This window comes from Ictalurus furcatus, chromosome 14 (genome assembly GCF_023375685.1).
Source record: "Ictalurus furcatus strain D&B chromosome 14, Billie_1.0, whole genome shotgun sequence".
Taxonomy (NCBI): domain Eukaryota; kingdom Metazoa; phylum Chordata; class Actinopteri; order Siluriformes; family Ictaluridae; genus Ictalurus; species Ictalurus furcatus.
In genome coordinates, this window is record NC_071268.1 from 21,167,180 (window position 1) to 21,181,950 (window position 14,771).

Sequence of the window (14,771 nt, forward strand, 5' to 3'; positions counted from 1 at the left end):
GTACTTGAATGCATGTTTCACTGTAACAGTAAATTTTTGAGTATAATTAAATCACATTATTTTTACCTGAGTTTAAAAAAAAGGATCAACTGCACTACATTTATTTGACTACATCATGATAATGACTGGCAAATTATGCAAGCCAAAACCCCTGGAGATGTCAACATTTCACATTTCAAACTCCACCCTGCAGAAACTTGTACAGGTAAGCTATTAGTTAGCTGAGTGCGTAAGACTAGCTAGCCAGATCTTTAACGTTTTACAGCATGAAAACTCTGTATAAAACGTAAGATGTTGCTTCAACATTCAGCAGTTTGTTGAGTTAAATGTACTATATCTAAGTGCTGCTATAGCCTAAAGATAACATGGAAGATAATGCGTAAGGGCATGTTTGCTAGATGATTAACTCTGTAGCTAGAAACATGATGAATTAACATGAGCTAGCTACCTCACTAGCTAGTAAATGAACCTAACAAGCTATTGATTAATTTGGGCAAGTTAGCTAGCCAGTTAACAATACCTTTCTTTATATGCTACTGATATACAAGATGATGTTCACTTCATCATAGTTCACTTGGTTAGTGAACATAATTGTTCAAAAATGCAATCCTCGGATACAGAACATTTTCAGATTAGTTGTTTCAGTTGTAGAAAAAAAAAAGTCATTTGTGAAGCGATTACTCAAGATGATTTTCATCAAACAAATGATTTATTCTTACATGAGTAAATTTCTTGATCACTATTTTTACTTACACATTTAATACTACAGTAGTTGTACACGTCAGTGTCTTTTCTAGTCTTTCACTGTGCATGGCTTTCCACTTGTCTGTATTACACCCATTCCAATGCTTTTGTCCAATGACATATTGTTCAATCAGAAAGAGAAACTACAATCAAAAATAGAAACTACAATCTTATATGGTTTCAATTATCCTAAGTGCAACAAATAAACCAAATCCTGAGTCTTGATGGAGAATCTCCCTGATGCAAATGCAAAACACTGCCAACAAGGTCAAAATCATATACACTAGAAACTACACTAGGACACGATGCACGGCTATGCAGACAGAAGAATCCATGAAACACAAATGAGACATCAGCCACAATGTAATATTCAGAATCGTATATTTTATCCATAAATCATAGAAATAAATTGATCGCTATACTCACTGGGTTAACAACAACAACAAAAAAAAGGCCACAGGTATACACAGGGATGGTGGTGTAAACAAGTTGGTGGTAGGATCTGCACAAACAGGAAGCATTATTTATCTCTTCATATATACGTTTTCATAGAAAAATGCTTTATTCCTGAGTTTCTATGACCACTGCTGCAGGTAGAAAGGACATCTGTGAATGTGGCATGCTTTTTATGTAATTTAAAGCATTTTCAGTGGATTGAGTTATAGCTAAGGGAAATAAATGTTAATTATTTAAGAACAATGACAAAGCTAAACTAAATACCAAGTGTAAATTATATCTACTGGCTCAACACTAGAGCAGAATTGGATAAATAAAATAAAAAAAGCTTGATTGGGCAGGGGACATAACATATGGCAACAAAAATAACATGCCTACTTTACTGCCTGTTCAAGTGTAGCATTGATCAGGGAGAATGAGGACACATATTTAAAAGTAATATTTACGCATTACAGATACTGTAAAAAGCAATTTATCAGTGTTATAGAGGTGACATAAAATACATAGAATATACTGTATACCATAATAATATAGTGTATATCCATTACACATGAAAATAACTTTAATGAACGCAATAAATGTAGCGTTTTCATACTTTTTTTTTTTTTTGCATCCACATTACTCATGAAAATCTGATGGTACAAATGTGACATTTTTGTCTTACAGAGGTAAAATCTCAAGTTATATTAATCACAACACTGCAGAGCTAATTGTCAGATAAAACCACTTAAACAGGGATTAGGAAGGAAATAAGAATGTTCTCTGACCCAGTTCTCAGCAATATTAAATAATAGATTATAAGGGGTACATAGTGTGTCTGGATGAAATATGCTTCAGTAGGAGGAAGCGTCACTTATATTTGATGGACAGAATATACATGATATATCGTTTCTTTAAAGCTGTTCAAAATAAACATGACAGGACATCACAGTCAGAAAACTCAGTTTCCCAGAACACACCATGGCCTACAAACATGGCCGCTACAGACTACACATCCCAAGACATAAGCACGTTTGCCCACTCACAGTCTCCTGACTTCTAAACTATGCACACCTGTCTCTAATCATTACCAGCACTATATATGCAACTTTTACCAAAACTATTGTGGTGAAGTTAACACTCAATTTGTGTACTTGGTAAACCTTTACCAAGCCTTGAGTTACTGTGGTCCTTGGTCATTTTTATTTAGTTATTTATTAATTAATTTTGCTAGCCTTTTTACCTTTTTACCTAAGCCCTGGTTGTCTTGTTTGTTCCTCGCCTGACCTAGTTTATGTTTTTGACCCTGATTTTGCCTTATGTATTGGATTTGCTTGCCTGATATTTCATTAAAAATCAGCCTCAAATGCATCTGTTTCAGACTTCTACCTTATGAAAACAAGTCATGCTCTGTCACAACTTTATTTTTTCCATAGAATTACGCAGTACATAGACTGACATATTGTTTAATACAGTAGTAATTTGGTTTTGCACACAAACTGCTAGTGTGCCAAGATCAGCATGATTACCAGAGTAAATCTAAGTTTTATGGTGTGTTTATTACTTAATGTTAACTTAGATTGTGTTTATTATTAATGTTAGGATGCTGCAGGAGCAAACTAAAACTGAGTGACCTAAGCTGTTATAACTACTGCTTACTTTCAACCCAACATTCTGGAAGACATTCACAAAATTGTAAGAGTGGTCATTTCAAATGAAGTAGCATGTTACTTATGTTAACAATATGTTAATGTCTGTTCTGACGAATGATTGTCTGACCAATACACTGCTGTTGCTGTGACTTTTTGAGATACAAATCTGACTATTGAACATTCGGTTGTATTAGTTTCTGATTTTTTTTACTGGTTTGTTTGGAACTTACAGTAGAATTAGTTGAAATCAGTAAAGGTTTCTATTGGGTCTTATCTGCTAATGATTAGCAATGGTGTTTTATTATTTATTTACTTTCCTGAGATGGATTATTATTATAGTGTAAAGAATCCTAATTCAATTCATTTAATTGACTTCTGAGAGATTCCCATCTTGTAGTTTTGTACTTCATACTGTCTGCATGGAAACTGGAAAGCACAAGTATTCACAGTCTTCTAGAAAGAATTATTCTTTATCAAACATCCATTCCATTAATAACACACTGAGTATATCCTGGAAATGATTCAGGAATAAATGGACTCTTGGAGGTCATCCATCCGTTACAGCCATTACAGGATAATGTCTGATTGAAACCAGTAAATGTGGGATGAATTAATTTCCCTTTTCCTGTATGTCCTGTCTTTTTTCTGCATTTAAGGTTTCTGTACATTGTTAATACAATACATTACAACTAATTAATGACTGTAATGATAAGAATTATATCCATATACACTCACTGAGCACTTTATTAGGAACATGATACTAATACTGGGAACGTCCTCCCTTTGCTCTCAAAACAGTCTCAATTCTTCATGGCATGGTTTCCGCAAGATGTTGGAAAAATTCCTTCGAGATTCTGGTCCATGTTGACATGATTGCATCACTCAATTCCTGTAGATTCTTCAGGTGCACTTTCATGCTGTGAATTTCCCGTTCTACCACATTCCAAAGATGTTCTACTGGATTCAGATCTGGTGACTGGGAAGGCCACTGAGCAACATTAAACTCATTGTCATGTTCATGAAGCCAGTTTGAGACGATTTTGCTTTGTTGCATGGTGCATTATAATGCTGGAAGTAGCCATTAGAAGATGGTAAATTGTGGATATGAAGGGATGCACATGGTAAGCAACAATACTCAAATATACAATGATGATTGACTGGTATTAACAAGCCCAAAGTGTGCCAAAAAAAAAAAAAAACATTCCCCACACCATCACACCACCTCCACCAGCCTGGACTATAATTTGTTTAATAAGCATTTCAAAACCCTGACAAACTTTGATAAACATCAAGATAACCAGCGATCATCAGATAAGAGGTGGAGACGTGAACTCTGGTCTATATTCTAGGCCACAAATTTTTGCATCTCAGGCTTTTTTTTTGCAGTCATCCAGAGGGTAAAAATGTTTCCATCTGTTTCCAACAAGAATCCATATTCTTTCCAGTGCATTAGTTATACTCAATTTTTAATTTGCAAAAGGTTTAACCACATCCTATTTTAGTCTGCTGCCTCCCAATCATGAGGATTTACAGTACACAAAGTGTTATTTGCAGATTAAAACTTTGTTTCAAATTTATATACTCTGAAACCCTCCCATGATGTTCCGCTTAATGCAGTTTGTGAAATTCTCAAATCATATTTTGGTGGAGAGGAATCCCATAAAGTACATTTTAAAACAAACAGAAAAGTTTATCCTAAAAATATGGACCAACTTCAATCAAACTTTTCATATCCTGTATTATATAACACAATTATGCATAGAAACTGAATACCAAGCTAACTGAGCAAGCAGTATTTAAGTCAAGATGATTAATATATGAGTATAATAAAAACACTTCAAAAATAATTGCCTAGCAACTCCACCAAAAGGTATGGAATAAATTCTGTGACAGTGTATTAAAATGAAAATAAAATATTACATATCAAATACAAAAATAGATGTTGGAAATAATACAAATTTAATTAAACTGACATGAAGTTAACCATTAGTTGAATTACGTAACATAAAACATAATTATGCGGTTACAAAACATATCTCATTCTCAACCTGAACGATTTTCCCCAGGTTCCTGTGTCTCAGACCTGTAGCTGAACCCTACATGGTGGACTGAATTCTCAGAAACATATAAACATATATCTGTAAGTAACCTCTGCAGTTCTATTATAAACAGGTGGGGATCAGTATGTCGAATGTATGTAGCATGTAAACAACATTCTTTTTTGAAGATTCCAGGATGACATGGTACTTAAACACAAAAGGCAAGTTTTCTCTGTCAAGGGAGACAATAACAACACATTTTGGTTAAATACATACAGATGGGTGACAATTAAAGCAAAAACTTGAATAAATAAAGGGAGAAACATACTGCGTGCAGATGCTTACAGACAGATGTACTGCATTATACAATTAAGCAATTAACCTCCTACCATGCTCTGTGACATGTATAAAATCCCAAGCAGGCACAGTTAACCTCAATTTTGGACCAAGATTGAATGTGGAAAAAATCTAAAAAGATCTGACTTTGAAAGAGTGTTCATTATTGGGACTGGATAGCATGTGCTTCAGTCATGAAGACTCCTCAATTGGAATACTGACTAAAGTGACATCTTCATTTAGGCCTATGGGAAAGACATCAGTTAATAGGACTGGAAACTGTGGTTAAAGGCACACATTTACTGACTGTGATATTTGTGCATTATTGAGATATGGAAACAGAAGGGCAACTGTTCTTCAGGTGACTGAGAACGTCAATGCACGATGGGATCAGACTGTGAGCAAGAACAGTCCACAACTATATAGCGAGATCTATAATATCAATACATTTTATAATAGAGTTGCAGTGCAGAAACCCCTTATTATAAAGATGAATGCACATTTCAGAGTTTGCTGGTACGAAACCCACAGGCAATGGTCTACAGAGTTGAGACAAAAAGTGATATGGTCAGATGAGTCATCTTTCATCAAGTAAGTGAGTGCATACACCAGGCCTGAAGGCTTGACCCTTACAGGTGTTCTGTTATGCTGTGCAGGACTTTTTTCTGGCACTTCCCCTTTAGAGGAAGGGTCACTGCAAATATATACAATGTTTTTTGACTGATCTTCTTTATCCTATGATTAAACAGATGGGAGTGGTCTATTCCAGGATGACTGCCCATCCACAGGGCATGAGGGCTCACTGAATGGTTTGAAAATTATGTAAATCACACGCTATGACCTTTGAAGTAGCTACACTAGATCACAACCCAATTGAACATCTATAGAGATTTCGGACTGACATGTTAGACAACGTTCTCCACCACCATCAACAAGACACCTATTGGGGAAATATTTTTTGGAAGAATGGTGTTCATCCCTCCAGGACAATTTCAGAAGTCACACTGACGTTGTTCTGTTGGTGCTTATTGACACTTTATTTTTGTTTTTCCTTTTATTTGTCACCTGTCTATATCTGCAACTTAGGAACTTTGTTTAAATTGATTTAGCCCAACTTTGCAACCAACCAAACATTACAGAGCATAACACAGGGATGAGAAATGGATCTGGGGCTTGAATATTCGAAACGATACAGATTAAGGCTGTGTCGCATATACTATATCTTATGAGAAGCTTGCAAAGATAAACCCTAGCATAAGTCTTTTGTGCAACAGATACCAAAATAATATAGGGTCTTCTGCAGACACATTTTAGTCCTGCCCCAATCTCCATACAGGCTGGATTTACAGAATACATTCAAATATGTTTATGATTTGTTTCATTCTGTCTCCATTAACAGCAAACTTTGGTGTAACTGATGAAGAAAGTAATCTTCCAGGCTATCAATTAAGTACCTTTCTGAGGCCTTTTGCCTAAGTGCCTTTTGCCCTTCTAATGGCTCCATATAAATAGAATCATAAAACACCTTTCTTTATACACCGAATGAGAGACCTAATGGCATTTCTGAGGTTAGAAAAGGCAATGTTAACCTTAATTGGGTCTATCACGTATTTGCGGAAAATGTACTAGTTCACAAAACTAGGAAAATGTATAATTGGGTGAAAGGGTATGTTCTATTTTTCTACCTTTTTCATTTTATTAAAATTTTTTATTATTACTATTTGTTTTATTTACATTTTTGTATTACACTCTAACTTAAAGAATAAAGAAAAGAAAAATCGAGAAGCAGAGAAAACCTAGTCATCCATGAAGAAGTCTTGAAGGAGTTTCACGACAAATTTTAGAAAGGTTAATGTGGGTTCAAAATGTGGCCTTAGAGGAGAATGAACTAAGGTCACAGGAATATACTTCATCATTATGAACTTATTATCGCTGAAATGCCAGTAGGATAACACCCAGCTCAGAGTGTTTGGGATGGATTTGGCAACAGTATATCCTGGCACGACTGGCTTCAGCAGCTCTCAGTGAGTGGTGGCTTTTGGCCAGAGGCTGGAAAGTGGAGTCACAGCAGGTGTGCTGGGTTTGTCCAGCTGGCTCCTAAATGTCCAATTTTCTATTGGAGAGATGAGAGTAGTTCAACAGATGCCTCTACCTGAAGGGAGCTAATACTAGTGAGTCTGCCTTAGAGTCGACTAGTAATTAACTTCAGCAGTTTGCATTAGGTTAATAGACATTTCTAGGGAAGACACGACCATCTAACTATGAGCTCTTACAATACAATTGACCTTAGCTGTGCTTGAGTCATTATTAAAAACCTCAAAACTCTACTATAAAAATACATTTAATCAGTTGGTTCATAGAATATGCTAATCTTTTCAGCTACCCCAATTTGTAGCTGCAGTGCCTATAACAAGTTGCACTGATAAATTAAGGACAAACAATAGAAATTAATTAAAAGGCACGGCAGTTACCTATGAAACTATAACAATATATACAACAATGTCATTTATAGTGTTTATTTTCCAATGCAAAAGGGTTTTATTTATAACCATGTAAGCAAATCAAACTTTTTCAGTTGTGGTTACTGTCATGGTGTAGTTTCTGTGCATGGGTTTCCTCCAGGTTCTCCAGTTTCTTCATTGGTAGTAATACATTGATAGTAATAAAAAGTAATTTGATTCATAAATCAACACTGGCAACACTCAGATCATGCCAAGATCAAGATATGTAATAGTCCACGAGATCAAAAAGGAACCCAGGATAACTTCTAAGCAACTAAAGGCCTCTCTCACATTGGCTAATGTTAATGTTCATGAGTCCACCATCAGGAGAACACGGAACAACAATGGTGTGCACAGCAGGGTTGCAAGGAGAAAGCCAGAAGGTCATTGGAAAAATGTTTCGTGGATGGATGAGACCAAAATAGAGCATTTTGGTTTAAATGCGAAGGGTTATGTTTGCAGAAAGAACAACACTGCATTCCAGCATAAGACCCTTATGTCATTATACATCCAGAAGGCCGTGCATTTTCCTGTGTTTCCCTGTTTTTCCCTTCCCCATGTTTCCAGTGTTTTCACATCCCTTGTGTTCCTGTTGTGTGTGTGTGTGTGTGTGTGTGTGTGTATGTCTCAGGGTGTGGTACCCATCTCTCTGCGGTCGGAGTGCATCAGTAATTCACCTGCGGCTCATCTCTCAGCAGTGTATATAAACCCTGGTTCTTCAGCCACTCATCGCCAGATTGTTCCGGCTTTAGTGCGGTACACTTCCGACCTCGACTCACATGGCGGTTCTGAGCTCGAATCCCCACCCAGACTACGAATTATCACACTCCTTTACCACACACTCCAGCCTCCTCCTCACGTCAATAAATCCTGTTAACCTTCAGTCACCGTGTCTGTGTCCAGTCTCTGTGTCCTTAACACCTTATCCCATCTGTGAAACATGGTGGTGGTAGTATCATGGTTTGGGCCTGTTTTGCTGTATCTGGGCCAGGACAACTTACCATTATTGATGGAACAATGAATTTTGACTTATACCAGCGAATTCTAAAGGAAAATATTAGGGCATGAACTAAATCTCAAGAGAAAGTGGGTCATGCAGCAAGACAACGATCGTAAGCACACAAGTCATTCTACCAAAGAATGTTTAAAGAAGACTAAAGTTAATGTCTTGGAATGGCCAAGTCAAAGTCCTGACCTTAATTCAGTAGAAATGTTGTGGAAGGACCTGAAGCGAGCAGTTCATCTGAGCAAACCCACCAACATCCCGTTTCAGTTGAAGCTGTTCTGTACTGAGGAACGGGCTAAAATTCCTCCAAGCCGATGTGCAGGACTGATCAACAGTTACCAGAAACGTTTAGCTGCAGTTATTGCTGTGCAAGGGGTCATACCATACTCAAGGTGTCATACCATACTGAAAGCAAAGGTTCACATACTGTTGCCACTCATAGATATGTAACATTGTATCATTTTCCTCAATAAATAAATGACCAAGTATAATATTTTTGTCTGATTTGTTTAACTGGGTTCTCTTTATCTACTTTTAGCACTCTTGTAGGACAATCTAATGATATTTTAGGTCATATTTATGCAGAAGTATAGAAAAGATTTTCAAGCATCACTGTATGTACCAAAACCCTCCTGCAGGTCGATTGGCTAGGCTAAATTGCCCCGTATATGAACGTGAGTGTGAATATGTGTGTACATGGTGCCCTGTGATGGGCGTGACCTTGGTCACACCCAGTGTTCCCAGGAGAAGCTCTGGATTTGCAGTGATCCTGACCAGGATAAAGCGGTTACTAAAGCTGAATGATGAATGATTATTTTTCTTATCCATCACCACAGTGAGTTATTTTTGTGGCAAAAGATATGTTGTACTGTACGCTATCATCATGATAAAACTTTTATATTGTCTAAATTTGGAAGATGGCTATTACACCGGAAGAGGGCATAAATGTGTAATTTCTCATTTTCCTAGTTCTTTATGGCAAGAGGACCCCCTGATATTGTCTTGCTTTTTCCTGCAGTAGGGTTGATAAAAATGCAGTTTCATGTCTGTGGAGAAAGCAATTCAAAGGAAATGGAGGGGGGGAAATGAAAGATAGAAAGAAAGAAAAAAGAGAAGTCTCTTAGTATTTCATTTCTGAACAAGTGACAAACTCTACCCTGGGATTTGTCCAATAGTTCACCGTTGCTGTGTGAGTGTCAAAGGCAATCTCGGAGCTCAAACGTACACACACACACACCAGCAGCTGACAAAAGATATCTTTACCACAATCTCACAGGAGCAATCATGATGGAAGTCTGACAGATTCAGAGAGCCCTCAGAGTTCAAGCTTTGCCGAGGCTTGATGGCAGACTTATCAACTTATACTGTGATCTAGTAGATGGGGGAGAGAGAGATGACATGACAACTGATCTGGGAGAAATTTAGACGATGGCCAGACAGAGAACAACTCAATTTGATGCAGCTGCTGTCTCAGTTCCTTGGCCTACACTTCAAGTAGGTTATTTTCCGAAAAAGTCAATTATACCAAGTTTTTTCTTACAAAGTGCCTGATTTTAAAAAAGTACACAAAAATGGATAGTTTTATAACTGAAGTGCTACTCATTTGTGGACATTTGTTTTGTCTTATCAATCCTGTTCATTTACTCCATCTATCTTCTCATAATCCTCTGCAATTGACTGGTTCCTACACGGGGTCTTACATTAGCAAAAATTACGTTTTGTTTTTGTTCCTCTGCCTCACAAACATCATTCATTGTATCCTTCATTATTCATTTTACTGATCACAACCCAATCAACATTTCTGCTCACTAATGAATAAGAGTCATGTAGTTGAAAGTCTTATGGTAAGGTCTAGTAATGCATGCTTTTGTAACCATTATATGCTAGCCTTAATTTGAGCTGATGGTCATTTACTAAAGTTTCCTCTAAACGAGTTGGTTTGCCTTGGCTGTACAAAGTTATTTTTCCTCCCTAATGAACTAACTGGGGCAGCAGCTGGAAGAGGTCGGCCCTGAAGGGTTGCTTGGCAACAGGGTCACTGTGGACCGAGCCTATTTGAAATGGAAACAGTTGGTCTTCTGGATGTGTTTCAAGTCCAGCAGCATCATTTTCACCAGTACACAAAACAACCCAGACTTCGTCAAGAAAGCATCACTGATCCGATGCTGCGAAATGTCATTTATCTGTAACACTACTTGAGACAAGTACATGAGATTTACTCAACAAACGTTCATATTTTATTAGAAAAGAAAACTTAAACAATTTAACAGCATAATGTGAAATGAGCAAAAACAGAAGCAAACATACAGACAAAAACTTTGGTCATGCCAAACGTCCTCAACGAATGACCGATAGAGGTCATATATAATAGACCGATCTCATTTTTTAATTTATTGTGCCACTAGATCTATAGTCCAAATGGCAGTCTTGAAAACTGATCATAGTAACATGAGACAAATGACATAAAACCCAGCAAAATCTATGAAAAATACTGGATATCTTGATGGATTGGCTGTTACTTAAACGATAAACAGTCAAGATCTCTGTGAAAATTCAACACTTTATTGAGTGACCATATGGTGGTGATTATTATTTTTTCAGCCTTCTATTTGGTATAACTGGTTTTGGTATGAATTTTTTTTTTTAAATAAATGTTTGAATTGATTGTAAATGATAAAATGCTAATACAAGACACATTGTGAACACAGTGTATTGCATAACAGATTAATATAATGTATTGACATCTCAAAAGACCTTTAAACTCTACCGTCCAATAATGGACACAACTACTGAAGGCACAGATTTTTCTGCCGAATATTCCTCATGACTACTTTGCCGTGCACTTGGTATATAAACAGATTTTCCATGTAGGCACCAAAGTAGCTCAATAAAAAATATGTAAAAAAAAAAATTAATAAAATGAAATAAAAGAAGCTTAAGCACCGTTGGACCATATACAATACTCTAATGAAAAGAAAGTTGAACTATAAGAAGTACCAAAATTTCAGTGCCACTAGTGGTGTTTTGAAAAGCTTATTATTAAAATGTAGAAAACACACTGCAATTTTATACGATCTCCTCTATTACAAGTTTGAAAGCAGGTCTCTGAAGAATTTGACTGCTAGCTTACAATGTCTCTTTGCAGGCCCTGCATTAGAGGCATGTATTCAGTTATTGGCTTGGTCATCATTAACGATCCCATCAAGGCAAGGATGGAGTTGGAGGAGCTCAGCAGAAACATAACTCAATTCTCCAGAGTTTATATTAGCTTTGCTTAAGGTTATGGAGTCAGTTTGTTAACATCTGCAGCTTCGACACATGCTGCTTTATCTACAGAACCGCTAGGCTGTGTCTCCCGGGTCTCATTAGAACAGGGGGATATGGAGTTAGTAGAGGACCCGAAATGGTGAGTGTCCGCTAGCAGCAACATTGGAGTGCCACTCCTTTTCAGGCTCTCACTCATTGATACATGCACCTCCTCAGGTGTGACACCCAAATCTGAGGGTGACTTACGTTTGATGCGCTCATATGTCTTGTCCTGGCTCTCCAGGAACGTCTCACTGTCCTGGAAACGTCCGAAAAGCCAGATAAAGAAACCAAAGAGGATAAAGGCAGCTAAGCTTGGAATGAACGCCAAGCATTTGACATCCAGGCTTTCCCCAATGTAGCGGCTGTGGAGAAACATGTCTCTGTGGATGTATGTGAGGTTGGTGCGAGGGTCTATGTTAGTTGATCGCCATTCCCACGTTAGCGTGCTCCGGTTGAAGTGGCTAAGAGTGTCTGGCTCCTCTACTGTGTAGATCTTCTCTCCTGGTCCAATGTACTGGCCATACTCGTAAGGCTTATAGAAGATCTGGTTCTTCCACATGTTTAAGTCAAGAATGAGCACCAAGAAGATGATGCCGTAGTTAAACCATTTGCCTGGAATAAAGAAAATTAAAGAGTCATCTGAAAGACTCAATCACAGCTTTATTATGAAAACACCTGTACACGTGCCCATTCATGCAATTATCCAATCAGCCAATCATGTGGCAGCAGTGCAATGCATAAAACCATGCAGAGGTCAAGAGCTTCCGTTCTTGTTCATATCAGACAGTTGATGCCAGACAGGCTGGGTTGACGATTTCAGAAACTGCTGATTTTCACACACAACAGTCTACAGAGTTTACACAGAATGGTGTGAAAAACAACAACAAAAAACATGCAGTGACGGCAGTTCTGCAGGTGGATAAGCGGTGTCAGAGGACAATGGATGGACTGCTTCAAGCTGACAGAAAAGCGACTAAAACTCAAATAACCACTTTTTACAACTGTGGTGTACAGAAATCTGCAACAGGCTGAACCTTGAGACAGATGGACTACAAGAGTTAAAGACCACATCAGGTTCCACTCCTGTCAGCCAAGAACAGGAATCTGAGGATACAGTGGACACAGACTCACCTGAACTTAGACAAATGAAGATTGGAAAAGACTGCTCTTGCACTGCTCCTACTTGATGGGCTGATTGGATAAATGTGTGAATGAGTGTACAAATGTTCCTAATAAAGTGTATGAACTGCTATAAACACCTAAAAGAGCAGTTATCTTGCTCGAGAAGAGAAATGAGTAATTACACGTACAGTGAGGGAAAAAAGTATTTGATCCCCTGCTGATTTTGTATGTTTACCCACTGACAAAGAAATGATCAGTCTATAACTTTAATGGTAGATTTATTTGAACAGTGAGAGACAGAATAACAACAAAAAAATCCAGAAAAACGCACATCAAAAATGTTATAAATTGATTTGCATTTTAATGAGGGAAATAAGTATTTGACCCCTCTGCAAAACATGACTTAGTACTTGGTTTAAAAACCCTTGTTGGCAATCACAGAGGTCAGACGTTTCTTGTAGTTGGCCACCAGGTTTGCACACATCTCAGGAGGGATTTTGTCCCACTCCTCTTTGCAGATCTTCTCCAAGTCATTAAGGTTTCGAGGCTGACGTTTGGCAACTCGAACCTTCAGCTCTCTCCACAGATTTTCTATGGGATTAAGGTCTGAAGACTGCCTAGGCCACTCCAGGACCTTAATGTGCTTCTTCTTGAGCCACTCCTTTGTTGCCTTGGCCATGTGTTTTGGGTCATTGTCATGCTGGAATACCCATCCATGACCCATTTTCAATGCCCTGGATGAGGGAAGGAGGTTTTCACCCAAGATTTGACGGTACATGGCCCCGTCCATCGTCCCTTTGATGCGGTGAAGTTGTCCTGTCCCCTTAGCAGAAAAAAACCCCCAAAGCATAATGTTTCCACCTCCATGTTTGACGGTGGGGATGGTGTTCCAGGGGTCATAGGCAGCATTCCTCCTCCTCCAAACACGGCGAGTTGAGTTGATGCCAAAGAGCTCCATTTTGGTCTCATCTGACCACAACACTTTCACCCAGTTGTCCTCAGAATCATTCAGATGTTCATTGGCAAACTTCAGACGGGCATGTATATGTGTTTTCTTGAGCAGCGGACCTTGCGCGCGCTGCAGGATTTCAGTCCTTCACGGCGTAGTGTGTTACCAATTGTTTTCTTGGTGACTATGGTCCCAGCTGCCTTGAGATCATTGACAAGATCCTCCCGTGTAGTTCTGGGCTGATTCCTCACTGTTCTCATGATCAATGCAACTCCACGAGGTGAGATCTTGCATGGAGCCCCAGGCCGAGGGAGATTGACAGTTCTTTTGTGCTTCTTCAATTTGCGAATAATCGCACCAACTGTTGTCCCCTTCTCACCAAGCTGCTTTGCAATGGTCTTGTAGCCCATTCCAGACTTGTGTAGGTCTACAGTCTTGTCCCTGACATCCTTGGAGAGCTCTTTGGTCTTGGCCATGGAGGAGAGTTTGGAATATGACTGATTGATTGCTTCTGTGGACAGGTGTCTTTTATACAGGTAACAAACTGATATTAAGAGCACTCCCTTTAAGAGTGTGCTCCTAATCTCAGCTCGTTACCTGTATAAAAGACACCTGGGAGCCAGAAATCTTTCTGATTGAGAGGGGGTCAAATACTTTTTTCCCTCATTAAAATGCAAA

At 38.2% G+C, this 14,771-nt stretch overlaps 1 protein-coding gene across 1 annotated transcript in view; it reads right to left on the reverse strand.

Annotated features, from left to right (window-relative positions):
- Nucleotides 1-11,219: 11,219 nt before the first annotated feature.
- The window catches only part of tmem117 (transmembrane protein 117), a 54,558-nt gene continuing 51,006 nt past the window's right edge, over nucleotides 11,220-14,771 (reverse strand). Inside the window, exon 8 of the mRNA XM_053641840.1 lies at nucleotides 11,220-12,634. Within this exon, the coding sequence (XP_053497815.1) occupies nucleotides 11,994-12,634 (641 nt within the window). The 3' untranslated portion in view covers nucleotides 11,220-11,993. The remainder of the gene's footprint in view (nucleotides 12,635-14,771) is intronic.